This window comes from Acinonyx jubatus, chromosome C1, assembly GCF_027475565.1.
Source record: "Acinonyx jubatus isolate Ajub_Pintada_27869175 chromosome C1, VMU_Ajub_asm_v1.0, whole genome shotgun sequence".
In the NCBI taxonomy this organism is placed as follows: Eukaryota; Metazoa; Chordata; class Mammalia; order Carnivora; family Felidae; genus Acinonyx; species Acinonyx jubatus.
In genome coordinates this window covers 51,338,433-51,365,943 of record NC_069381.1, presented here as the reverse complement: position 1 = coordinate 51,365,943, position 27,511 = coordinate 51,338,433, and the positions used below count along the sequence as shown (strand labels likewise).

Genomic DNA, 27,511 nt, shown 5'->3' with positions numbered 1-27,511 from the left:
TAGAAATAACCTCTATGTGTTTGCACAAATCATGTACCATTTGCTGTTTGTGTAAAAACCGATTAGCCAGACACAACTGTGAAACAACTTGTTACTTTTATAGCTGCAACACACAAACAAATTTAGATCCGTTTAGTTTTCCTTGTAAAAGGAGATTAGAGGGGACCCGCCCGGAGACTGTGTGGTCCATAATCTTTTCTCCGTGAAGGTTACTGTTGCTTCTTTCGGCCGCAGTTGATTATCAGGTTCTTGTTTATCAGGTTAAACTATCTCACCCCCAGCAGCTTGTTTTATTTTAGGACCCTGATCCAGGAGGAATGTTTACTCAGGACACAATAATGTTTACTGTTTACCAGGAAAACAGATTCGGTATTTTCCAGGACACGTCTTTCAAAGCGACTCCGTAGCCCACGCCTATAGTGGAGAAATAAGGCTCGGATCTGAAGCCGGGAGGCATCTCCACGACGAAGAGGCGAGGTGGACGCCACCGACAGGGACTGGCTGTGTTTTGCAAGCAGGACGCGCATAGGGCCGAGCTGACAGCACTGCTACCCGTTCCAGTTTTAAAAAGCGATTTCGCAGAAGTAATTGTAACAGCTAAATTAATTACAAAATAATTAGAATTGATGCCGTTTGAGGATATGTTGGTGGTGATGGGAAACGGCTTCCGGCTCTAGATGTTTTCTCTCTACCTTAGTACTTTTAAGGTTACGACAGCTGAAATGCACATTAAAAATAATCTAGGAGGACATCTCCCCATTCCTGCCCTATGATCTCTCATTTCACACTAACCTAGCCTAAGTTTATTTAAAAAAAAAACAAGACTTTTAAAAAAGGGGGGAAGAGGAAGGGATGATGTGCACCTATTTTTAAAAGGGTGTTAAGGCCAGTATTCCTTGGCCTTCGGAACACTGCGGGTTGGAGGGAGAGGCATGCACAGAAATCCTTCAGAAATCAAAATTATGTTCTGGATTTATTACTGCCATACAAAAGAGGTATATTATTTAAAAATATTATGAAAGAATAGGACAACTATGCATTATTGATCAGGTTAATATAGATAATACAATTCCACTGCAAAAACTAAACTGCCATAACATACATTTAAACAAAAAACTGGAGTTTATTTACCACTTCCACTAGGGGAATGAAAATAAATACTTTCAAAAATTTAAGATTTAAATGCTAAAATGGGGGGATGTTTGTAATTTATGTTTTTTGAAAGAATTGAAATAACCAAGGACTCTCATTATGGAAGACAGAAGTCTGGTATTAAAAAAAAAAAAAGATTGTGCTGTTGTTTAGACTTAGGTTATTTTTTTTTAACGGCAGCTTATTTTTGTCTATAGAAATATCTGGTCATTCAGACTTAATGGGTTGCTATGAACAAGATCCTCACCCACATTCCAATTTTATGTAAAAACTAAAAGAAAAATATTAATACGATTTAAATTAGGCATACTCTTTCCTTTCTCCAATTAAATTTTTCCTACACTCAAATTACGCATAGCTAAGTGTGAAAGGGTCATTACTTGAAACTCCTCAAATTTTTGGGAAAGATAAAATGTAAATACAATTTTAAAATATTGTCGTTTACCTCAGACCTCTAAATAAAACACTAGGGTAAGCATTTTAAAAATTTATTTACAAAGTTGTGTACAACACGATGGAATAACATTTAGAATACCATATATATTCATTCATATATAAACAGACTTTTATAATAGAATGACACTTTTCGCCTTTTGAAAATTTTTTTTATATTTAAAATCTCCCAACGTCTCTATACATTTTCTTCTCACATAAAACTGCGGAGAGTGAACCTTCAAAAAAAATGAAAGTTCAGAGCTCTAAATCTACTGAATTTTTTTTCTTAAAAAAATAAGAACCCCAAAAGGAAAGTCAATAATTTTTATACAAATATGTACAAAGAATTTCCCTCCCACCCCCACGGTACTGAGAGCAGGAGCCGTCGGGGTACATTTTCGGAAAATTCGGTTTTTCGGTTTTACCTGTACAGAAAGCTATTCCCGGCGGGCGTGCGGTGTGAGTTTGCTCCGCCAGCCTAGGTGTGCGCAAGGGGGTGGAGGCCGCCGAAGGTCGGTGTTGAGGGGTCGGGGGGAGGAAATGGAAGAGAGGCAGAGTCCGGGATTGGGCAGGGGGGCCGGGCCCGGGGCGGGGCGCGCAGACTAGAGGTGCAGCCACCGCCCCGGGCAGCCGCCCGGCCCTCGGTCCCAGCCACCGGCACGTCCCTATTGAGCGGGCCATTTGGCTTGCGCTGCAGCGGCGGCAGCAGCCGCGGCCGAGGCTGCTGGCTGCAGGAACTGTCCAGAGAGCGGCACGCTCAGGATGGGTGCGATGGTGGCCGTCGTCCGGCTCAGCGACAGCGGCTGGTGCGTGGCCATGAGCGCCGCGGACTGCACGGTCCCGGGCGGCCTCAGGAAGGACTGTGCTGCGCTGCCGCCCCCACCGCCCCCAGTGCCCCCAGTTACCCCGGCGCCCCCAGCGCCCGCCGCCGAGCTCCCGGGCGCCGCCGGGCCCCCGCCAATGATGTTTTCGATGCTGAACGACGGCCGCGCGCTCGGCTCGGACTTGATCAGTGACGCCGTGGTGCCCGCAGCGCCCGCCGTGCCCGCGGCGGCCGCCGCAGCGCCCAGGCTGTTGAGCTGCAGCTGCAGGCCCGGGCCGAGCTGCGAGCCGAAGGCAGCCGCTTTGCGGCCCAGCTCGCCCGAGGGCAGCAGCGGCACGGCAGGCGGCAGCACGGGTGCCACTGGCGGCAACGCGTATGGGTACTGGAGCGCCGCGGCCGCTGCCGCTGCCGCCGCAGCAGCCGGGTGAGAGTAGGCGCCAGCCGCGGCCGCGGGGTGCAGGCCGTAGGGGCGGCCGTAGGGCCCCGCGGCTCCTGCTGCCGCCGCCAGGCTATAAGCGCCGAAGCTCTGCATCATGAGCGCCGTCTGCTCGCGCAGGTGCTCCTGCTGGTGGCGCTTGAAGCGTTTCCGGCGCCGCAGGAAGCTGCCGTTGTCGAACATGTCCTCGGACTGCGGGTCCAGGGTCCAGTAGTTGCCCTTGCCCGGGTTGCCCGGCTCGCGGGGGATCTTGACAAAGCAGTCGTTGAGCGAGAGGTTGTGGCGGATACTGTTCTGCCAAGCGGGGAACTTCTCCCGGTAATAGGGGAAGCGGTTGCTAATGAACTCGCAGATGCCGCTCAGGGTCAGCTTCTTCTGCGGACTCTGCAGGATAGCCATAGTGATGAGCGCGATGTACGAGTAGGGCGGCTTCACCAGGCTGTTCTTGGGCTTGCTGGGGGCCAGGCCTCCCGCCGCACCGCTGCCCGAGCCGGGCCCGCCGCCGCCCCCGCCGCCCTCCTCGCTGCCAACGCCACCCTTGCAGCCGTCAGCTTCGGAAGCGCCCGCCTCGCCCCCTGGCCCAGCCCCGGTTCCAGTCGCCTCTTTGGGCAATGCCAGGGGCTGCTGGTGCGGAGGCTGAGGCTGCCCGTGGTGGGGTACCGCTGGCGTCACCTCGTCCGCCTCGTCCAGGCGCAGCTCCGGCGGCCCCACGGGGCTATCGCAGCCCGCGTCGCTGTCCTTCTCCTCGAGCCCGTCGTCGCCCTCGCCCACCACATCGATGTCCACGTCCTCGGCCGTCAGCACCGTCTGGCCGGACATGTCGCTGGCGCTGCCGCCGCCGGAGAGGGTCATCCCTCCTCGGGGTTGGTGGCGGCGGCGGGGAAGGAGCGGCGGGCGATGGGAGTCGTCAGGGGCTGCCGCCGAGCTCAGGGGAAGGGGGCTTGGGTGCTCCGGAAAGATGGGAGAGGGGAGGGGGACGTAGGTGGTTCGGGGCCCTCCCGGCTTGGCTCACACTTAGCAGCCCGGCATCGCGCGGCGCGGGCGCTGCCGTCCGCCCCCCGCGGCCGCGCTCTTCAAACTCCTGCTGTCCCTGGCTCTCGGTACTAGGTGCTCGATGCCGCTCCGGGCCACGGCGGCTTCTCCACGCCGCGCCCCCTCACTTCGCCCGCCTTCCTCGGCCTCTGGCCCGGGCGTGGAGAGCAAGAGCGGCGCAGGCGGGCGCGGGACGCCGGGCGCCCAACAGCTCGGGAGGGCGCGGACAGGGGCAACAGGGGGAGGGGGGTGTCAGGGACGCCGAGCCCCCGTAGTCGAAAGTCCCGTTTTAAGGACTGGCCTGATAGATTACTTTCTACTTAAAGATCCAGCGGGAGGCGGGGCCACGTGACCGCGCGTGACGTCAGGGCCGCGGTGGAGCCGGCCAAACTCAAGTTGGTTCAGGGAATTGTCAACAAAGGGACGAGGGACGCGCAACTCAGCGCCGCACGGTGCGCCAGCATCCCGAGGGCTCCGAGGGCGTCCTGGCCCACCCTGGACCCCAGCCTAGGCTGGAGCCTTGCTCAGGGGTCGAGGGAGCCTGTGGGTGTGAGTGCTGGAGGGTGGTTGTGAGCGCGTGAGGGCGTGGGCCTGGGAGCGTCCGCGGGACCCTGCGGCTCTCGCTGCCCTGCCCTCCCTGCCCCCTCTCCCTTCCTCCTTCTCCACTTTGCCAACACTCCTTAGGCTGGGACTGGGCAACACCGAACGAGATTCTCATCCCCCCCCCCCTTTTTTTTAAAGGAAAAACTTCGTAGCCTCCGTTTTGTTTTTGGGGTTTGATTCTTTTTAGCTCTTGAGTAAGGGCTGCGCATCCGGCTCCGTGTTGCTAATTAGACTTCAGATCCCCTTCTGTCTCGGTGCTCTTTCGGCGGAGACAATTACTGAGGTGACGCGTTCCCTTTCCCCTCAAAGCCAAACCACCTGGGTCCTGCCTTTGCTTTCCCCGCTAGATGTGAGCGTGCTTTTATATATATATATATATATATATATATATATATATATATATATATATATATATATATATATATATAAAAATTTTTTCCCGCGCGGCCACAACAGCGTCAGCTGGGGTTCCCGAAGGTCAGAAAATAGTTATTGATTAATCTATTAGAATAGTTGCCGAGAGAAATAAAAACGACGTAAAATAACAGCGAACCTATAAATAAAGAGGCTGTAACTAGCAGCTGGGAGTTGTTAAACGACTTAGCAAGTGAAAAAGTCGGAAATGAGGCGCTGGGGAAGGAGCCGGGACTGGCAGCGGCCTGGGTAAGTCGAGTGGAGCGAAGTAGAGGATTCCGGGCCTCCAGTTTGGACGCCGCGTTCAGGCTGGACGCCGGGAGCTGGCGGTGTGACTTCACCGGGCGGCGGGGCCCAGCCTCTTGGGAATGGGGGGCGGCCTCGAGCGTGCGGGTGGGCTAGGCTCTCAGTTGCTGCTAACTCACCTGGATTCTTTCCTCTTAAGGCTTAGGTAAATCCTCCAAGATTTGACTTCCCGCGGAAACCAGTAGCAGAGTGGGTGGAGGAGGCGAGGATGCGGCTGGTACACACCGAGTTTCCCTGGCAAGGAAAATCGATGGTAGGAAAGGCTGTGGGGATTTAACTGGGGTTGAGGGTGGAGGCTCGCAAAACCACCACGGGTGCGTGGCATTGCCAGTGCGTGCGCTTGGACCTCGCACCTCGGGATAGTGCTCCTGACCTGCTGAGTCCGCGATGCGCCACCTCTCCTTCCGAAGTTTTAGGCCGCCTCACAGCGAGCTGCAAGAGCGGGCCGGCCGTGGCGGGCTCCTTGAACCCAAGTCCTGTCTGTCCGCTAAGTCCTGGGAGGAGAATTTTGGCCTCACCAGAGGAAGGAGCACAAGGGGAGCGAGCGGTCCGAGAGGAAATAGTTGGTGAAATATTTACAGAAGACGCTGGGAAACCGATTTAATTCCTGGTGGACAGTGGTGCTTCTGATTCCCTCAGTCTGTGTCTCTCACCTACGACGCTCTCAATCCTTGGCCTAGAAAAAAAAAATCCGTAAATTTACTTCATTATAGGCAGTGAGACACATAGATTGACTTTCATCTCCATTAGATAATTTCCTGGCTATAACACTAGTCCATTGGATCTCCATTTCGCAGGACGTTCCTGGTTTGTACTGGGGATTGGGGGGAGGGGGGCAGTTACTCCATCCAGAGACAGCCGCGGAACTCCAAAGTTTTTTTTTTGTGTTTAAATGATCCTCCCGATTCCCCTTTGTACCTGACCCTAAAATGTATCTCTGAGTTGATTTCCGCAGCAGCACCTCTTTGTGGCCCCGCAGGTGCGAACCGTTTACAATGCCATCTAGACAGCCTTCCGTGAAACCGACGGGAGTGGCGCGAGCTGGCTGCCCCCTGCACCCAGCTGCAACTGTCCGAGCAACGCAATAATTACAAAAGAAAGGTTGGAAGGACAAAAAAGAAAAAAGAAAGAAATCCGAAATCTGAAATTCAGAAATTACTTTTACATAGCTTCAGTTGTCCAGCTCCAATGCCAGGCATGGGCCCCAAGCCCCATTACAGCCCAAGAAGCTGGGCTCTCGTGGACGCGTGCCGTGTGTGTGTGTGTGTGTGTGTGTGTGTGTGTGTGTGTGTGTGTGTGTGTTTGAGAGAGAGAGAGCGCGTGAGCGTGGGAGTGGGAGTGTAGCGGCTCCGGGGGCTGCCCTCGGCAGCCTTCTTAAAGTAGCCTCCAAATGAGCCTAATTTCGATTCTGCTGTCCGCCAGGGCTGGCTCTCAGGACTCCTCGGCGCGGTTGGTCGCTGCCTCACCCTCCCTCGGCCAAGACCTGGCCTGATCCATCCATTCCCTGGTGTCTCATTGGAACCTCCCTGGAGGAAGGGGTGGGGGGTGAACAACTCCCAGCCGCCAGTTCCATTTGTTGCGCTTTTTTCATTCGACACAATAAAAGTCAAATTAATTGATTCATACCATTAATTACGGCGCGTAGCGTGAAAAGCAACGCTTCCCCTCGGTTAGAGATCTATTGTGCTAATCTCTTGTTCAATCAGTGTTACCATCTGATGCCGGGTCTGGCCCTTACAGAAACTTTTCGACTCGATTAGCTAAATGATGAGACATGCAGGACCTACTGGCTGCGGCCCCGACGTCCGTCGCCTGTGCCGGCCCAACCGCTTAATATCGATTTCCAGCCAAGGCAGCGGATTTTCCCGCGACCACCCTGGACTGGGGAACCCGCCACGGGTTTCCCCCTTCCGGGCTGACTGTAGCACCAGCGCAACCTCCCGGGGCCGGAAGGAGGCAAAGCAGCGGCCCAGGTGGGAGGCCGGAAGGTTCCCGCAGTCGTCGCTGCGGGATGCCGCCGGGGCGGAAGGGCTGGAGCCCATAGCTGTGCAGGGACCTGCCTTTCGCCGACTAGATTCTGGGCTAAGTAAATCCTGTTTGCCTCGTAATTGCAGTTTGCAGCTAAGAGCCCACAAATCGTCAGTTACTGCCAGACTTCAGGACAGAGAGAGACTGAAGAAGCGAGACAGCTACAGAGAGAAAGTGACACATTAGTCGCGGAAAGAAAAATATGATAGAGGGACCAGGAATATTTGGGGGTGGGGGAGGAGAAATGTGGATTAATATTGTCTGGGTCGCAGAGGGCTACTGGGGAAGATAGAAGGAGAACGAGTACACACACACAATTATTATGAGTGAGAGTAACTACTTGGGTCGCAACAAACAAACTTCCCAAGAGGAATTTAAAGAAGATGGCACCCAGCTGTCTCACCTGTTCAAATGTTTGAAACGTTTCAGCCAAAGGAGAAGGGAATGAGGCTCCCTGCGTTTCTCCTGGGGCCCGTAGAGTCCGTGGTACCCAGCTAGGGAAGCCACCTGAACGGGATCCTTCCAGGGCGAGGTCATGGCGGTGGTGGAGGGGACCGAGGTTCTAGCAACAGGAAACAAGAAAAGTGGAGTCTGGATCGATAAGAAGGAAATTGAGACGTCTCCGGGGAGGGGAGATTTAGTGTGTTCTGGGGGGTGAAATGGGGGTGGGGGAGGAATAGATGGAACAATTTATGACGGAGAAGAGGAAGTTAATTACAACTCAATTTGGGTTCCTAAGTGGTCAACACTGGAGGAGAGGCACGGTAAGAGTGTGCGGGAGGCAGGAATGGCCCACCTACCCCTCGCCAGGCCCAAGCGAACCCAAGTGCCCTCTTCCTCCTCCTTTAAGTCAGGGTCTATGCCAACGGCTTGAATAAATCGTTGGTCCGAAGTGAGATAGAATCATCACGCCCGTGCGCTGGTGCACTTTTTCTTATAATCCGGGGAGATGTGACCAGTTTCTGGGCAGTAAGGGGTGCCTCCTCCACCGAGAGCAGCCGCCCTCTATAGCAGAGGGAAGGAAACGTGGGTGGAGCCCATTTGGAAAATACCCCTCCTTTCCCTCCACTCCCGCCCCCCACCCTCGTCCCAAGAAACAAAGTCGGCTTCTTCTTGACAATCTTCATAGATATGTTAAACTATTATCAGCCTCTGTTTGGATGGCCACCACCGGGCAAGGTGGGACGGGCTGAGATGACACCCAGGTCCCCAACCCACCCAGATTATTTCTATTTCCAAGTGGGTGGGATTTTCAACTCACTTCCCACCAACCTTGTGTATGTCTCCAGATCTCTTTGGGGTGGGGAAAAAAAAAAGCTAATTTGACGTTCTTGTTTGGATTTCCATCTCAAAACTTCATTTATTTTCAAGGTGTCCGCCACTCAGGGCCCATGCCAAGAAGTACCTATAAATGGCGAAAGACCAAAGGGAAAGGAGGAGAAAGAGAGAGAGGGAGAGAGAGGATGGTTTCGAATTTATTTATATTGGAAATGTATAAACATCCATTCTGTAAAAGGCAACACGTTTAATTAACGATGAGAGAGCAGTTAGGGGCAGAAAGCTAGTAAAATTGTGTGATAAATTTATGGCATTGTTAGCGTGCTTTTAATTATGGCTATTATGTTAATTATTTCACATTAGCATGGAGTTATCAGCAGCATGTCAGATTTAATCAAAACGAGCCTTTCTCTCGAAAATTGTTCTTTTCATCCACGAGGAGAAAGGTCCTGGGCAATATCGGGGCTTAAAAATGACTTGGCATTGAAAGCTCGTGTCTTTCCGACACGGTTTGGAGCGATGCGGCCGGGCCCGGCTGTCCGCTGGGTCCCTCCAGGCTACCGGCAGCTCGCGGAGGAGCCGAGGGCTGGGTTTTTAGGAATTCACCATTTTCACCCCCTTCGGAGCCGACACTTCATCATACGGGTTCATTCTGTCAAACAATATGATGCTGCTCATTTTTATCTGTCCCGCTTTACAAAACCCCATTCAGCCCGCCGAGGAGCAACAAAAGCCTCGGAGCGGCGCTGCGGCCGCTGGCGGCCACGGCCTGCCCGGAGCCCCAGACTGAAAGGCAACAGGGCCCGAGGAAAGCAGGCGGCGGGCGCGCGCCCCTCGCCGCCCGAGGGAACGCGGCCGGCCGGGGCCCGCGCGCCCAGGTGACCAGCCCTCGGGTGTGGCCCGGGCGGGACACGCCTCTCCCAGGCCCGCGCCCGCCTGCGGCCTCCCCTCAGGCGCAGGCCGGTAGCACCTTTCCCTCCTGGCGAACGACTCGCCCACCCAGGCCACATCGATTTTTTAATCACTGCCGATCGATTTATTGGGAGCAAATAAATAGCCCGTTTTGGAAACGTTTCAATTGTTGCCTTGATGGTTGGGCGACGCGGGCTGGCGCGCAGGGCCGAGGGGCGCGCGCCGGAAAGGGCTTGTGGGAAAGTGCGGAGCGCAAAGGCCGAACGCCACTTGCCGCGGGAGTCTCGTGTGTGTGCGCGCGCGGGGCCGCCCACCACAGGTGCTCCTGCGCCTCCATCTCGGGCGATGCCCCGGCGTCCTCGAGGGTCCGTCCGGCTTCCTCCTCTCGCACGCAGCTCCCTCTGGCGGCGGGGCGGGCAGGAGCTCAGCGCCAGCCTTTCCACCTTGTCACGTCCAGGCAAGTTCGCCCGGGTCTCTGATTCCTTAGCAAAGTTTTCCTTCAGGACACCGAGCGGCCCTGAGTCCAGTCCCCGGACGCTCGCAGGTTGAGGCCTCTCAGGCCCACGAGCAGCTCGCGCCCACGTCGCTGGCCTTCCGGCCCAGGCCCGCGGACGCCACTGCCTCCGGGTCCCTGGATCGGGAGCGGTCTTCGGGAGCAGGACCACTCAGGCCCCCGCCCTTCCCGGGACAGGGCTGTGGACCGGCCAGCTGTTGCCTTATTTTTAGCGCCATTCCATTCGCGCGGTTATATTTAACTCGATCCACTCCTCCGAGGAGGTCGCTCGGACATCGAATTCTCTACATCGCAGCCTAGGCCGGCCCGCCTGCCTCAGGGGCGGTCCCTCAGGGGCAGATTGGAAAACCCCTGCTTAAGAATCTTTGACATCTCTGGAGTTTGGCTGGGAGAAGAGAGGTTGGGAGGGCCGGTTCTAGGAGCTGTCGCTAGCGCGCCTGCATGCACTCTGCGTGGAGGTGCAGTCTTGGGTGGGGGGAAGGGGAGTACGGCCTAGGAGTCAGTCCCCAGGGAGGGTGCTCTGCGGGGGGGTGTCGGGTCCACTTCCTTCTTATGCATGGCCCAGAGTATCCATCCAGGTGAACTGGAAGACCTCTTACAACTCTGACCTTCAGAAGGTTTATGATTTTCTATTCCTGCAGAAGTCCCCCCTTCTCCCTACTCCCAAACACAAACTCAACAGGGTACTTAAATTTGAGTAGCATGTTGGCTTTCCGGTTCCAGCCCAGTCTTCCCTTGACAGAATCTCAAGAAGACCATGCCATGGACTCAGTCACATCCTGGGGAAAGGACCCACTTAGATCACATGTAGAAACGCCATTCTACCATACTTAATTCACTCAGCTCAAAGTGAGTTTACAAACAATGCAAAAGCCACATACTAAAGGTACGCATACAGAGCTGGGACATGGAAACACACTCTTAAAACTTAAATTCTCCTTCTGACACTTTTATGTGTGTATTTATTATTATTATTAGAGAGAGAGAGAGAGAGAGAGAGAGAATCTTAAGCAGGCTGTGCACTCAGAGCCCAGCCATATCGGGATCCCAGGACTCTGGGATCATGACCCCAGTGGAAATCAAGAGTGCCGTGCTCATCATGCTCATTGGACTGGGGCACCCAAGTGCCCTTCCTTCTAATACTTTTAAAGAAAGAACTTTCTTAACCTTTGGTCCAAAGCGGATATTTCTGGCTGCCTCTTTTTGTAGATCTCCCTGCAATGTATAGGAGAAGGATGGAAGTCATACAGCTGAATTCAGTGGGAGGGGATATACAGTTGACCCTTGAACAATGTGGTTTGAAATGCACAGGTCCACTTATAGTCAGGGTTTTATTTGTTTTGTGTTGTTTTTTAAGAATTTATTTTTAAGCAATCTCTACACCCAGTGTGGGGGGCTCGAACTCACAACCCCGAGACCAGGAGTCACTCCCTCTATTAATTGAACCAGCCAGGCTCCCAAGAAGGGTTTTTTTTTCCCATACAGTACAGTACTACAAATGCATTTTCTCTTCCTTATGATTTTCTTAATAACATTTTCTTTTTTTCTAGCTTACTTTACTGTAAGAGTATAGTATATAATACATATAATATACAAAATATGTGTTGACTGTTTATGTTATTGACAAGGCTTCCTGTCAACACTAGACTATTAGTAGTTAAGTTTTGGGGGAGTTAAAAGTTATACCCGAATTTTTGACTGCATTGTCGGTGCCCCTAACCTTAGCATTGTTCAAGGGTTAACTGTATAAATAAATGCATATATATTCATTTACTCATTTATTAATACTTTGAACAATTCTAAACTCTGGAAAAGGCTAGGGATGAAAAGAATTAAATTCAGGATTCCACGGTGATAAGTACTGTGGTAGAGGTAAACAGAGCACTTGGGAGGGCTCAGTGGGTGGGAAATGAGAAAATGTGAAGCTTTCCAATACAGAAGATAATACTGACCAGCTAGCTCTAACTTCAGGGGGCATTGGGAAAAAATCAGGGAGGAGTAAATTAGAACCTGGGGTACTTTGGGAAAACAAAGTACTAAGATGACTGAGTGTCCTTCTAGATAGGCCACTGGGTACTTGGTCTCAAGGGAAATGGGGAATAGAGTGTGACAATGAAACAGATGAGAATAGGAAGAAGGGAGAAGGTATAGTATAAAAATAGAACTTTGCTTAGAAATTTGGTCTAGGTCCAGTATGACCCATTTTAGATGACATGCAAGTGCTTTGACTAACACATGGGAGAGATTTAAATGGGAACATAGATGAAAGGAAAAGATTTTATGGAAGAGCCTGACAGGGAGAGACTACTGAAAAGACTGGCTAGTAGGCCCATCTCCTTTTCTAACCTTATCATATTAGTTCATCGAGGGCCAGGCACTGGAACTACAGGAGTTAATAAGGTAGACTCCACTTTTATAATATTAACTCCATAAGGTTAGGAATTTTCATCTTCTTTGTTCACTATTGTATCCCTGGCCTCCAGCTAAACATTGCCTGGTTGGGGAGTAGGTGAAAGTTGGGGGGTGGCACTAAACATGGGGAAGGGGAGTCATGCTCAATAAATATTGATTAAATGAAGGCATCAGTAAGACACAGCCCCACTCTAATGGGTGACTTATTCAAGAAATCTATAGCTAAAATGTAGTGTGATGAATTATAAATACTTAGACTATTATAGGAGTGCAGAGTAGACATACCTAAGTCTTCTGGGAAAAGACAAGGACTACATAGGAAGGTTGCCCAAAGGAAATAATGCTTGAACTGTCTTGAATAATGATAACTGCTGTTAGATGGACGAAGAGAGGAACAGAGTTCTAGGCAGAGAACACAGCATGAGCAAAGACACAGAGGTATAGGAGATGTGAGGAGAAGTGTATAGTCTAATATGACAGAAATAGGAGGCAGGGGGCGCCTGGGTGGCTCAGTCAGTTGAGCGTCATGACTCAGGTCATGATCTCGCAGTTCGTGAGTTCAAGCCCCACGTCGAGCTTTGTGCTGACAGCTCAGAGCCTGGAGCCTGCTTCGGATTCTGTGTCTCCTCCTCTCTCTGCCCCTTCCCCACTCATGCTCTGTCTCTCTCTGTGTCTCAAAAATGAATAAATGTTAAAAAAAATTAAAAAAAAAAAGAAATAGGCAGGGAGTGGCTGGAGTTGATAGCAGAGAGCTAGACAAGGGTGGAATCATGAAGATTCCTGAATATGTGCTCAAGGGCCTGAAAATGGTAAAGAGTCACGGATGGATTTCAACTCTATGATTGTCATGATCAGAGTAAAATGTTGGAACAGTCTTTTAAGGGCACGTGAAGAATGAATTAGATGGAGTAAAACTGGACATAGTAAACAGGCAACTTCAGTTACCTCAAAAGTGATGGAATTGTGGCTCAAATTATTGGCAATGGGACTGGAGAGAGAGGATGAATTGGAGAAGGATGTAGGAGGTAAAATTGGTAGGAGTAAGTGTCTAATTAATAAAAGAGAAGGAGTTCATGGTAACTCCCAGATAAGAAATTTGGGTGTCTGGAGGCAATGTTGGGAAAATACAGATGGAGGAACATTCTCTAGTCCCTTTCTCCTCAGTCATCCCCATGACTACCCATGTTATCTCCTTAAATATTAGAGCATGACAGTCACTTTCTGATCAAAAACCTCATTATTTATAGAAGAAAATCCAACTCTTTAAGAAAGTAATTTAGGTGTGCCATGATCTGGCTCCAGCTTAACTTCTAGTGTCACTTGTACCCAATGCACTAGCTCCATGGGATATATGCTATTCTCAGGACACACCATGAACTCCTTTATATACCAGTCGGTGTGACTTTGAGCACATTCGTAGATTTTCTGTACCATATTTCCTCATCTGTAAAATGAGGATAATGATACCTTCCTTATGTGGTTATTGTAAGGATTAAATAACCCAACACGCTTAGAGCAGGGTTTGACACATACTTAAAATTTCTTTAATGAGTTATATCTTTGAAATGCCTTTTCCTGTTTTGTTTTGCTTTGTTTTGTTTTGCTTTTTGATTGAGAGACATAGTCTCAGCTTTCTAGGAATTTTCAGTTTAGTTGTAAGAGTAAGAGAGGCAGACATTGTAAGCCCTTGAAGATAGAGATTTCTCAATCTTAGATTATTATTATCTTTATCCTGAAAGTGACTATTGTAGAATTTTGAGCAGGGGAGTGATATTACTGGATATGTGTTTTAGCAATATCACTCTCATCAGCGTGGAGAACGGACTGAAAAGAGATGAGTTTAGTTTTCCACATACTGAGTTGGAGGCGCTGGTAAAATTTCTAAGTAGAAATAGTAGGAAATAAGAGTTTAGAGTAGTGCTGTCTAATGGATGTATAATGTGAGCTACAAATGTGAGCCGTGTATGTCCTTTTAAATGTTTAATAACTACATTTTAAAAAGTAAACAGAAATAGGTCAATTGATTTTAATGATACATTTTATTTGCCCAATATTCCTAAAAGTGTTGTCATTTCAACATGTGTATGAAAATTTTTGAGATATTTCCCATTCATTTTTTCTAAGTCTTTGAAATATGGTGTGTATTTTATCCTTATAGCCATCTCAGTTTGAAGTGGCCACATTGCAAGTACTCCACAGCCACATGTGGCTAATGTCTATAGTATTGAACATCTCAGGTCTAGAACTTAAGAGAGAAGCCAGGACTACAAATAAAAATTTGAGAGTCATCAGCATTCAAGTGTAATAGTTCAAGCAATGAGTAAGCTCTGGGGTGCCTGGGTGGCTCAGTTCCTTGAGCATTCAACTCTTGATTTCAGATCAGGTCATGATCCCAGGGTTGTGGGATGGAGCCCTGAGTCAGGCTCCATGCTCAGCATAATTAATGAAGATTCTCTCTCTCTCTCTCTCTCTCTCCCCCTCCCTCCTTCCCTCCCTCCCTCTCTTTACCTCTCTTTCTCTCCCCCTCTGCCCCTCTCCCCACTCTTGCATTCTCCCTCTTAAAAAAAAAAAGAAGAATCTGAAAGCCATAAGCTCAGCAAATGGGAATGTGTGGGATGAGGAAAAGGCCATGGGAATATCAGAGATAAGTGAAAGAGAAAGGGCCCATAAAGGAGAGTGAGAAAATAGAGCATAAATTGGGAGGAATACCATCATGTAAAGGAAGCAAGAGGGACTTTTGAGGAGATAAGTGTAGTCAATAAGATCAAGTGTTTTTGAGATATATTCTTATTATGTGTAATTGTTATATAGATATTATTATAAGGGTTTTGCCATCTCTGATAGGAATTATTTAACTATAAGTAGGTTAGTTATTCAAATTCTGGCAAGACAGGTATCAAGATATCATTTCTTCATTTTGTGCATAGTCACAAAATGTCATTGTTTGATTTCATTAAAGCATGTGTATTGCCTCTTTCTATGAACTTGTGCCAGTCACAGTGACCAAACTATTGCTACTTGCCCAGAACTGTTTAAGTCTACTTTTCAAGTATAAGTATATCTAGGGCCTGTTTTGTTCTCAGAATCGTCCCAGTTTGGATAATAAATTATTTGGTCACCCCATACATGGTAAACATAATTTTCGACACCTGGAACATAGTCAAACTGCCCTTCAGGTTTTCTACTAATGGATAGAAAAGTACTTAGAAAGAAAGAAAGAAAGAAAGAAAGAAAGAAAGAAAGAAAGAAAGAAAGAAAGAAAGAAAGAAAAGTGCTTGAAACACACATAGGTGCCACTTACTATAGTTTTAATTGCCTCCCAGTTAGATCCGGGCTTTTCTTTGGACTCTCCTGAAGTGTTCTAAAGGGAGTTGAAGCAGCATAACCTGCCAAGTAAGACTGTGACTGAATCTTTGTGAGTACATCTGTACATTCTCATCCCATCCATGTTCCCAGGATAATGAAAGTGATTTATTAAGCACTTGCTATGTGCTACATGCTTTCATATGCAATTTACATGTATTTAATTTTTACTACAATCTTATGAGGGAGGGGCTATAATTATTCCCATTTTACAAATGAGTAAGGTTAGCCAGTGTTTGAACCTGTGCAGTGTGGCTTCAGAGCCCATGCTCTTAACCACTACATTATACTGTTCTGTAATATCATCTTTCTCTTCACCTGCCCCTTCCATTCCTTCCTCATCCCCAACAACTTTCTCACTGGCACTCACAACTGAGTTAAATATTTCAGTATGACATATTGATTAAATGCTTCTATACTTTTAATATTAATTATTTGAATGATGGAAGATGAACCAAGAACAGAGACCTTTATTGTCTAGTCATTACTTTGATATTCTGCTCTTTTATGGGAAGAGAAGATTTGTGTCAACCATTTTGTGTTATTTTCTTTTAAAAGGATCCATAACACTTTTTTTTTAGAGGAAAAGATTTATTTATGTTTTTATTAATTTTTTTTATTTATTTTTGAGAGAGAGAGAGTGCAAGCAGGGGAGGGGCAGAGAGAGAGGGAGAGAGAGAATCTCAAGCAGGCTTCATACTGTCAGCACAGAACCAGATGTAGGGCATCAGGCACTCAGGTGCCCCGTGCTTAATCGACTAAGCCACTTGGTGGTTCTTGCTCAGTATCTCCCATGAACCTGCAGACAAGCTGTTAACTGGGGCTACATTCATCTGAAGATTTGATTAGGACTCCATCACATGGCTGCTTACAGGAGGGCTCAGTTCATTGCCATGTAGGCATCTCCATAGGAGTACTTAAATATCCTTATGACATAACAGGTAGCTCCTCAGAGCAAGAGAGAAAGCAAGAGAGAAGCCACAATGTCTTTTATAACTTAGCCTCATCACATGCTATCACTTCTGCTGAGTCTATTGGTCACACAGAACAACCCAATACAGTGTAGGAGTGCACTATATAAGGATACGAATACCAGAAAGTGATCATCAGTGGCCATCTTGGGGGGCTGGCTACCACAATCCACTCTTTGATCCCCTATGACTCATGTTGCTCCTGCATACAAAATGTATTCACTAACTCTCAAGGTTCCTAAAAGTCTCATTTCATTATAGCATCACTTCAAAGTTCAGAATCTCATCATATAAATCAAGTTCAGGTATAGACAGCTCCTTGAGTACAGTTCCTCTTGATCTGAAGACCTAACTAAAGAGACAAATTACCTTCCTTCACACACACCCAACATACAATGGTAAGATAAGCATAGAATAATTGCTATAAAGACACTCTTATTCAAAAAGGGGGAATAGGGGAGTCACACAAGAGTAACTGGTTCATAGCAATTCTGAAATCCAGTTAGGCACAGGGTGATATTTCCTTGATTAGGTCTCTGCGCCTGAGAATAATTCCCCACGATCTTGTCTCTCTACCTTCTGGGTTATTTCCATTCTCCAAATCACCCTTGCTTTTTCATGAAAGATAGCACACGTTTGCGGCTGATTAATTTTTTTTTTTTTTGGCCTGTTTCTTGCTTGTGGAAGTTTGGAAGGTCCAAACACCTCTTTTAATTTTTCTGTGTGTATGTCCCTTTTTGTCTAGTCTGGAGATGTTTCTGCCAATGGAATTCTCTTCTGCCAATATACTTCTATAGGTATCTCCTGTCATCCTTACAGTCATATATATTGATGAAAATGAACCCCATTCCAGCTCCAGAGGGTGTGAAACTTGATTGATTTAATCTAGCTATGATGATTTCATTCACCTTGCCAGAGATTGATTAAGACATGGTGACGTGATACCATTTTGTCCAGTAAGAAAGAAGGGGAAGGTTGTTCAAGGGTTTCTAGGAAAGGTTTTCTTTGGTGACAAATATCTCTAGGGAAGATAGAGTTCCTCTTCTGCTATAGACATTGTTAGGTCTGCATATCATACTTGCAGTTGTCATCTTTTGGCTTTGAGGCTAGCAGAGGAAAAGGCTGGAAAGCACTTAGATTCTTCATTATGTAATTGAGCAACTGAATTAATCAATGCCAGAAAAGCAAATTTTCTTTAAGTTTTGAAATACTTATTTATTTAATTAATCTCTATACCTAACATGGGGTACACGCTCACAACCCCAAGATCAAGAATTGCTTGTTCTTCCTACTGAGCCAGCCAGGTGCTCTGTAGTCATGAATTTAAAGTGACACCCAGTCAGCATGAGTGCCTGTTTGTTTTGTTTATTTATTTGTTTGTTTGTTTGGGCTGATTGCTCAGGTGAAGGCTGGAGAAAAATAGTGGATAATGTGATACAAACAGGGTTATGTGCTTATGTGTTTACCAAGTACAGTAGGTATACTTTACAAAAAAATTTATTACAAGTATGAATCTCCCTCTTTCTACTTTCCTCTCCCCTCCCCCCTTTCCTGTGCCCTTATCTCTTTTTTCTGTTCTTGCCCATTCATTTTTCCTCATCCTATTTTTCCTTCCCCTTTCTTCCTCCTGTATAGGTAACTTCTCTGTCTTCTTTGAGCTACCACTTATTTTTATGCATTGTTTTATTCAATACCCATAACAGCCCTGTCTAGTAGATACTGATTAATATTCCCATTTTTTAGTTGATAGATTAGACTAAGCAACTTGTTCATGGTCATACAGCTAAAAAGTAGCCAAACAAGCATTCAGCTCAAGTCTATATGATTCCAGAGTCTGTGCTTTAGCCACTATGCAGGAGTGAAAGGAACTCTTGTAAAAGAAAATTTGGTAGCTCTCAGTGTTAAACTAGTGGAGTTCTAGTAGATATATCTTATATAGATATATGAACAGAAAACTGTGATTAAGGCCTCTAATTCTTATGGGAGCCAATACTGTAACTTTAAAATAATTAATATTTAAGTGTTTATTATTCTTTAAAACAAGATAAAACCTTGAAAGTTTAAAACAAGACAAAGATTCTAATTTTTCTAACTAGTTTTACCCTATTAGTTAGCTGGTTCCCTGAAGACTTGATTGCCACAACTTAGGTAGCTAAAAAGAGGAAAATTTCAGTCCCAGACCCTCTCACCCACCCCCCATATATGAGGATGCTAAAAGGGTGCCAACCACATCTGATATTTATCTTTTTTTCTAGGATATTTTATAACAAATCATGACCTAGAGACAGTTCTCTGAAACCTAAGGAAATGAATCTTTGTGTATTAATTTAGAAAACTTTACTTTTAGTGGTCCAATTTTGCAGTTGTTTAGAGAGTCATATTTAGTTTTGACCATGTATCTTTCCTTTTTAGGAATAGGAAATTGGTATCAAAAAAACAATGAAATCTTCTGTCTCTGGTAGTCTTATCAGTCTGTAACTAGTTGGGACTACTTAGGAATTCAATTTTTTTTGAATACTGTGCCTTAGAGAGGAAAATATTTTCTTTGTGCTCTGATTTGGGTGTTGTTTAGAGAAAGTGATATTTAGTTTGGAGAATGACAGTCCTCTTGTCCCCTTATAGATCAGTATTGATAACTGACAAATAGCCCTGATGCCTCCAGGGTATTCACGGTTTTTGAATATTCTCTCCTATTTATTTAAAAGACTTAGAGGAAAACAGCTATACTTACTCTTTTATTATGTTAATCTAATTTACATACCGACTGGAATTGTTTATATAGGGGATTCTGACAGTGATACTGTTTGCCTAAGGAAGAAAACTTGGTAGCAATCTTGTCATTTAGTATTTACAGTCTGCAAGCTGTATATATTTGGAGAATCTTTCTAAAATATTGCATGACAGGAAATTTCAATAAGCATGTTTAAATGAATTCTAAGGAAACAGACAGAAAGGAAATATGCCTCTCTGGTTCTGAAACATTTATCTCCCTGGGTGGAAAAGGGTAGGGGTAAGCCTTTGAATGATAGATAGTCCAAGAGAAAAATGCACATTAATCTGTGGTTTAATGTGTTCCCTAAATGTCTTAATTGCTTTTAAAGCCATGTAAATAAATAACATTCAAAGGACGTGAATTAATATCCTAAGAAATGACTTTCCTGATATAAGGGCTCCTATTTCAAATAATATTTATATGGCACTACAAATAATTTTCAGCCAAGAATTAAAACCTGCAGTTGGGAAACCAGAATTTACCAACTGTTAGTAGGAACATTTTTTTGTTTTGTGGTTTTTGTTCTACCATAAGGCTAATCCTTGCCCTAGGTATTCACATGTTGTTTCACAAAGGAAGAAAGGATCAACACTCTCAGGGAGGGGACAGAGGATCTTGGATTGCTAAATCGTACAATCTTATCTTTACAGCACATTAAAGATAAGAGTTGAACCTAAAGATAAATTCAGCATATCCTTAGTTTTATATCTGAATACAAGATTTTATGTCTTACAGAGAAATTAAAAAAAAAAAGGTTTGTTTTAAATGATCATCAATTTTGTGAATTAAAAGTGAGGTATCTGGTCATAATCCTCCTTACACTCTCCTCAAATGATTAAAATAAAAATCTATAAGCCAATTCCAATTTTGGAGAAGTTTTAATGTTGAACTTTATTTGATTTGTAAAACTCAGCTTATTTTCTCCTTTGCACCTGTGAGTGACCCACCCGCTGACTCCTCCTGGACATACAAAGGTTCTATAGTATTTATATCTTAGACTCATGATTAGAAATTCATGATTCAGTATATAAATACATGTAACTAAACACATACATATATGAAACATGTTTCATAGAACAAGATTCACACTGTGTGTTGTACTATGATTTTTTTTTCCCTATTCTGGAGGGAAAAAAAATGCTAGTCACGACCCACAAAATTGATTTCATGGCCCACTAATGAGTTGCAACCAACAGTTTGATAAAACACTATCCAGACTCTAGAGAAATAACAGAATTGAACAAGCACGTTCTTTTTGACTTGCTGAAATTCTGAAGCCAAGTGAAACCTCTCCTCCTTCCTTTATACCATCTTTCATGTTTTTCCCTATGCATTTGTTTCCTCACGTTATATTGAGACCTGGGACTTAACAGATTTGGAAGGTGGAAAGCTGGTTTTTGTCACCACTAGCTTCAGAAGTAGAGAAGTTGCAGCTAAGAAGTGCCTCACAGAATAACCTGCAAAGGAATGAAACAGCTGTAACTAGGGTATGACTATCAGATCCTGCTGGGCACACTTTAAACCTATTGTAGAGGAGGCCTTTATTAGAGATGTACTCACTTCTTGTGAAAGATGAGTCTATAGCCTTGCTTTTAAAGCACTGTGTATGGCTGTTTAAATGAATCTCTTTTTGAAACAATTCACAAATTTCCTAAAATTCATAAATCCTGTTCTACAGCAAATACTAGAATATCAACTATAGGAAAGCAAGGATTTTTGTCCATTTTTTCACTAATGTATCCCTAATCCCTAGAACACTGCCTGATACAAGTTGGTGCCCATTAAATACTTGTTCGATAAATGTAAACATAGTTATTTCCTAAAGAATTCCCCAATTGGAGCACACCTGTATTCACATAGCATGGACAGTTGTATACAATCTTGCCGGTCATCATTCCTTATCACATTTTCTAGAAGACCCTTTGGGCCAAGATCACATTAAAAAGTAACATCGGGGCACCTGGCTGGCTCAGTCAGTACAGCAAGGGACTCTTAATCTTAGAGTCATAAATTTAAGCCCCACATTGGGCATGGAGCCTCCTTTAAAAGAAAAAAAAAAAAAAAAAGAAAGACAAAAAATAACCTCAATGCAGTTTATGCACATCATTTATACCTTATTAAAGCTGTTTACAAAACTAAACAAAATAAAAAATAACCTAATGTAAAAGTGTTGCTTTAAGAGAGGCCAATGATGCCAGGAAAGAACAAATAACCAAAGGGAGACAAAAGAAATTCTAATATGCATGATAATATCAAGCATTTATGAATGCTTAATAGCTAGGTAGGAAGGGAGAAATATTCAATTCTCTGTCATTCAGTTCTCACATTTCTGAGAAGTAGATACTACTTTTAGTCCTTTTTTTTTTTTTAAAGAAATTTAGATTTATGGGGCTTAAGTGAATTAATCAAACCTGCATAGGTAATAAGCAGTTAAAGTGGAATTTGAACCCAGGTCTACTGTTTTAAGTTTATAGTAGATGAGGTTAAAGCTTATTAAGACACTAAAGTCAACTTATACACTTCAGTTTTAAATTCATATTTGTCATTTTTTCATTATTCATTTACTTGTTAAATTTTAAAAGTTTATTTTTGAGGGAGAGAGAGAGAGACGGAACACTAGTGGGGGAGGGGCAGAGAGAGAGGGAGACACAGAATCTGAAGCAGGCTCCAGGCTCTGAGCTGTCAGCACAGAGCCTGAAGCAGGGCTTGAACCCACAAACCAGGAGATCATGACCAGAGCCAAAGTCGCTGCTTAACCTACCAAGCCTCCATTCATTTAAACAAATGAGTTGAGACCCTACTATAAACTAGGTATTAGGTCAACAGTGTTAACTGCGTAGGTGTAGTCTCTGCTCTCAAGACATAGGATCTGATGGAGCAGACAGGTAATAGACAAGAAATAAACAAACAAAAAGTGTTTATCAACAAAATGTGATACAGGAAGAGGTAGAGTGTTACAATACAGAATAATAGCTGGGAAGCCTAGGGTGTCTTATTTTAAGATAGAATTGCCTAATGGATCTTTTAAGCTAAGATCTGGAGGATGTGGAATCAGTCTTTCTAAGAGCAGGAGGTAGTTGTTAAGTGGTACAGAGGGTGACAACACTGTGTTCCAGGTAGCAGAATGGCTCAAGAGAAAACCCCTGAGGCAAAAAAGAGCTTGGGTAGGTGGACAGGAGCTTTGTGCACCAGAGGAACAAGAAATGTGGTTGGAGAGGTTGGGCTGGGGCCACATCATACAAGGTCTTGTCAGCCTTGGAAAGGAGTTTGGATTTTGCTACATATGCACAGGAATAGCCATTCTCAGATCAGTCCTTTGGATAACACTGCCAATGAGAGGTTTTTAATTGGAATGCTTGATAAACTCATTGCATCAAATGAAATTTCAATATCTAATTAATTAGCATGTATTACAGTAACTACTGTGTATCCCTTTACTATTATCTAGCCCTCCAGTACCTTTTCAAGAGTGCATATATTTTCTTTGGTAATTTCCCATTTGGAAATGCCCAACATTTTGCTTTTATTCCTATATTGTCTACTCCTGTAATATATCAATTGGCTTTTAGAAAGCGTGTATTGAAGTCTTACTAACTACTATGGATCTTATCCTGATGAACTAGCAGACTAATAGCAGAGTTAAGATACATAAAATATTACATTATAAAGTAAAATGTGTTAAATGGGATAAAAGATATCAATAAAATACTCCTGGGAATTCAGAAGAGAAAGAGATTCCTTTCAGCCCTGGGGGATTAAGGGGAAGGAGAGCAGGAGGATTAAGAGACTTCCTGAAGGAGGTAGCATTTGCTCACGGTTTTGAAAGGATAAGTAGGATTTAAACATTAGGAAGTAGAGAAAAGGGCAAAAAATCTGATTAATTCCAAGTATAAATGAGTGCATGTGTGTTTAGCATGGTCCTTATTGCATTGCGGATCCTCACTTTGATATGATTGTCAGCAGACCCTTGGGAAACATCCAGGACTAAAATTTTTTGAATGTATTATGCCGTAGGATTGAAGTTCATTGTACTCTGTACAGAAATTATGTGTACTTCTACCCAGGGCTATTTGTCTTGACTTTCTCAGCTGCTTAAATTTATTAACAAATAATATGGAGAACTAAAGAATTAGAGAGGTAGTTTTAAAAGAGCATTGCATGGGGACAGAGAATCTAGTCTTGTTCTCTTGCTATCTTAATGAGTGATCTTGTTTCTAAAACTATTTGTTTGTAAAGGGGAAAATAATATTTCTATCCCCTATCCCCTACCTATTCAGGCATAGATGACTATGAGCTGTGATGAAAAAGCTCAAAAGAAAGACACTGCATAAATAAAACAATAAAAACAACAATTAAGAAAACACTATTATGCAAAATGATGTTGTTGAAACTCTTTTAGGCAGAAAGCTTTGTATAGAACCATGAGGTGCTGGAAATTCCTTCCCTTTATTTTTTTAAACAAGATTTGGAAGTTAAAAGATGATTACAGGTATTTAAATTTGTGGTTGAATGTGGTCAATTCAGAAGGCAGTGTAAGCAGGCAGTTTATAAGACTGCCTGTCCTTATTAACTGGATGGGGAGGACCGGGGTGGGTGGGTGGTGATGGTGTCCTTTGTTAAAATCTGGAAGTGAAAAGCTAAAATCTACCCAATTTAAAAAGCAGCGTTCACAGTAACTTCAGGATGCATTTATGTAATTTATAGTTAAAACATAAAAAAAATATTTGGAAAGAGGTTCAAGATGTTGTAAAGACAGATTTCTTAGAAAAAAGGGGTTTCTTAGAAAGCTAAGGTGCAATATTGGTGTATTTTATTCTGAGTACCTTTACTGTATGATATAGCTTGAAAAAAAAAATCTTAATTTGAAGCATGGTAAAGTACGTTGTGGTGAAGCATTTGCTACATCCACCAATGTCCCGGTTCTCTGAAGCTTAATATATTTAAATAATCTGATTGCTATCTGAAGATTATTCTTTCTGATCTTAATTTGAAGATTCTGGTTTTAAACACTGAGAAGACAAAAAACTAAAAAATTAATTAACTTTTAGTTAATTAATAAAGCTATTGTCTAGAGAACTAAAAAACCTCTTAATCATGTTAACCTTATAAATTCACAGCTATACCATCAAATATATATTAGTTTTATATATTACTAACTGACTTAAGACATCTTTTTCAAAGAAAGTATTTTGAATGGAATCTTGACTTTTACATAACAATTGATAAGTAAACCCTATTCCCAAACTAGGATTTCTAAGGGTTATGTTCTAGTATGTAAAATATTTAGAGAGGTTTAAACAAATGTATATTGAAAATACTCCTCTTTTGTCTTTTATACCAAAGTTTTAACATTGATCAATATCAAACCAGGTTGAATGTGGACTGGTGTTATGGGAATGGGAAAATAAACTTTTTTAGAAATGGCATACCAAAAAGAGGGCTAGACTTTACATAACAGAATTATACTTAAGGGACACCTGGGTGGCTCAGTCAGTTGAGCGTCCAGGCTCAGGTAATGATCTCACAGTTCGTGGGTTCAAGCCCCACATCCGGCTCTGTGCTGACAGCGTGGAGCCTGGAGCCTGCTTTGGATTCTGTGTCCCCTCCCCCCGCTCTTTGCCCTTCCCACGCTCGTACTCTGTCTCTCTCTCAAAAATAAATAAACATTAAAAAATAAATTTGAAAGTAGAAGAATTATACTTAAATACTTAAGTAGGGCAGCTATAAGATAGAACATTAATGTTATCAATTATATAAATGTTTTCAAAACTTACATATATTTCTGTAAGGAATAACAAAGCTTTCATTATTCTATATATGTGTATGAGTGAGTATGTACATATACATATATTAAATTTTACTTATTATTTTGGGTCAAACAAATAGATCCTTAAAACGGGTACAATAATAGCTGATAGTAAAGAGCTATTGGTAATGGTTTTTTGATCATTGTAAATGATGAATATTGTCATTTAAGTCCTTTTTTTTCTTTTTCCTCTCCCCTTTATTCATTGTTTTATGTATCATTTCCAAGTTCTCTTCTATGAAATACTCCAAAATGATTATGCAGTATTAATATACAATTAATGAGATATGTTATAGATAACCAGTCCAATTACTTTACACTCACATCTAACTTTTGACTCCTAATAAGTACTGGCTTAATTATTCACTTTTCTATAACCCACTTTTGGAAGTTGTTATCTAAAAAAAAAGCCAGCTTCAAATGCTGACATTTCTCATCCTTAGGGATGACCAAAAGAATGTGCTTTACTCTGCAAAGGCCTTTCCAAACAGGGTTCTAAAAATGTTTTGAGCATTTGAAAATAAATATATAATCTTCCAAAATGATCTTTCAGAAAAACAACATTCAGGGGTGCCTGGGTGGCTCAGCCGGTTGAGTGTCAGACTTCAGCTCAGGTCATAATCTCATGGTTCATGGGTTCAAGCCCCACGTTGGACTTTGTGCTGAGAGTACAGGGCCTGCTTCAGATTCTCTGTCTCCCTTTCTCTGTGCCTCTGCCCTGCTTGTGCACTCATGCACTGTCTCTATCTCAAAAATAAATAAACATTTAAAAAATTTTAAAAAGGTGTGCCTGGGTGGCTCAGTTGGTTAAGTGTCCAACTCTTGATTTTGGCTCAGGTCATGATCTCATAATTCGTGAATTCAAGCCACAAGTGGGGGCTCTGTGCTGACAGCACAGAGCCTGCTTGGTATTCTCTCTCAAAATAAATAAATAAACATTAAACAAAACAACAGAAACTTTTTTTTTAATTAAAAAAAAAAGAAAAACAATATTCATCTGGAAAGAGAATATCTTTAAGAACACTGCTTTTCTAGATTTCTGTCTCTGAAATATTTTCCAGATAAATATAATACCTGTTACCAAAATTTAAGTATATATCCTGCTCTCCCTTTACCCTTGTGTTCTGTGAACTGTTGTACACTTTTGGCTTCTTAGAATATCTGAACTCTGGCCATCTGCTCTCATTATGGGAGCTCTTTATCCTACTGTCCTGAGTTGGTTGCATTTTGCAATGGGTGTGTTCTGTAGTGGTCTGTCTCTGCCGTTTGTCCTGTGTTCCAGCAAATACATAATGGCTGACAAAACATGCACATGAACAGTACTGGGTTATGAAGTAACAAAGGAAGAGTGTCATACTGGCTGTTAAAAATGCATTTTAAGGCAGTTTGAGGTGTCTTCAAGTGAAGGGTGGAGAAAAAAGAGGAACAGCCAGGAGGACTTTAGGGATTGGTGGAGTTTTTGACATTATGAAGAGCCTTATAAACATCACTAAAATCTTTCAGGATTGACAGATAGTTGTAGGAAAGGTAGCAGAAGATAACTGCTGTTACCTAAGAGATGTGGTGACTTCAGGGGATTTGAAGAGAACAATTGTTGACTGACAAAGCAACTCCACAGGGGCTATGCTAAACAACTACGTATAGACTGATTTAGTTTGCACACCTATTTCAGGAATGCAACCCGCCCCCCTTACCAGTACTAAACAGGATATTCATGCAATTAACCTTTACTCTGGCATAAAAACCTAATAATAGTCTGTGATATGGTGTGGGGAAAGTACACAGATTTGCTTTTTTTCCCAAATTAAGGAGAAAAATATATAATTTGTTCTTTCTTTTGCTTTGGTTACTTAAAATTGTAGTCTCCTAAGTGAAAGAAGGGTATCACTAAGGTGGATGAAGCTTTCTGAGAGAATAGGAATTGTACAATACGGAGGGTTAATGGGGACCTTTGTTGTTGTTTTTGTTTGTTTGTTTGTTTGCTTCCAACTTTCTGTGAGGTTATTGCAATTAGGATTTACTGGGTTAAGTGAATTTGTAGATTATATTATATAGTAAATTAAAATAACCTTAGAAATTGTACATATAACAAAACCTTGAAAAAGTTCCTGAAAAGAAAATTTCAGTTTGAAGATTTACTAATGATAAAATGGTAGAGCCCACATTTCTCTCCTACTAGTAGATGTCTTCCTTAGTCACATTAGAAGATAAAAATAATGATGATCTAATTAGAACTTTTCTCTAGCACATCAC

At 43.8% G+C, this 27,511-nt stretch overlaps 1 protein-coding gene and 2 long non-coding RNA genes across 4 annotated transcripts; 1 reads left to right on the top strand and 2 right to left on the bottom strand.

Annotated features, from left to right (window-relative positions):
* Positions 1-2,104: 2,104 nt before the first annotated feature.
* FOXD3 (forkhead box D3) lies at positions 2,105-4,510 on the bottom strand. Its single transcript, XM_027059002.2, has one exon. The coding sequence runs from the start codon at positions 3,696-3,698 to the stop codon at positions 2,253-2,255; it is 1,446 nt and encodes a 481-aa protein (XP_026914803.1). The 5' UTR covers positions 3,699-4,510; the 3' UTR covers positions 2,105-2,252.
* A 424-nt stretch (positions 4,511-4,934) lies between these two features.
* On the top strand, positions 4,935-6,820 carry LOC128312029 (uncharacterized). Of its 2 annotated transcripts, XR_008290798.1 has the most exons (4): positions 4,935-5,144; positions 5,341-5,454; positions 5,612-5,748; positions 6,181-6,820. It is a non-coding gene; the product is annotated as an uncharacterized LOC128312029 (long non-coding RNA). The 2 variants fall into 2 exon arrangements; XR_008290797.1 differs by having other exon boundaries at positions 5,612-6,820.
* Positions 5,019-6,426, bottom strand: LOC128312028 (uncharacterized). The gene is made up of 2 exons (XR_008290796.1): positions 6,120-6,426; positions 5,019-5,877 (listed from the first exon to the last, which is right to left on the bottom strand). It is a non-coding gene; the product is annotated as an uncharacterized LOC128312028 (long non-coding RNA).
* Positions 6,821-27,511: the final 20,691 nt, after the last annotated feature.

Coding starts and splice junctions, on each gene's coding strand:
- FOXD3 (XM_027059002.2), bottom strand. CDS start 3,698: ATGACCCTCTCCGGCGGCGGCAGCGCCAGCGACATGTCCGGCCAGACG.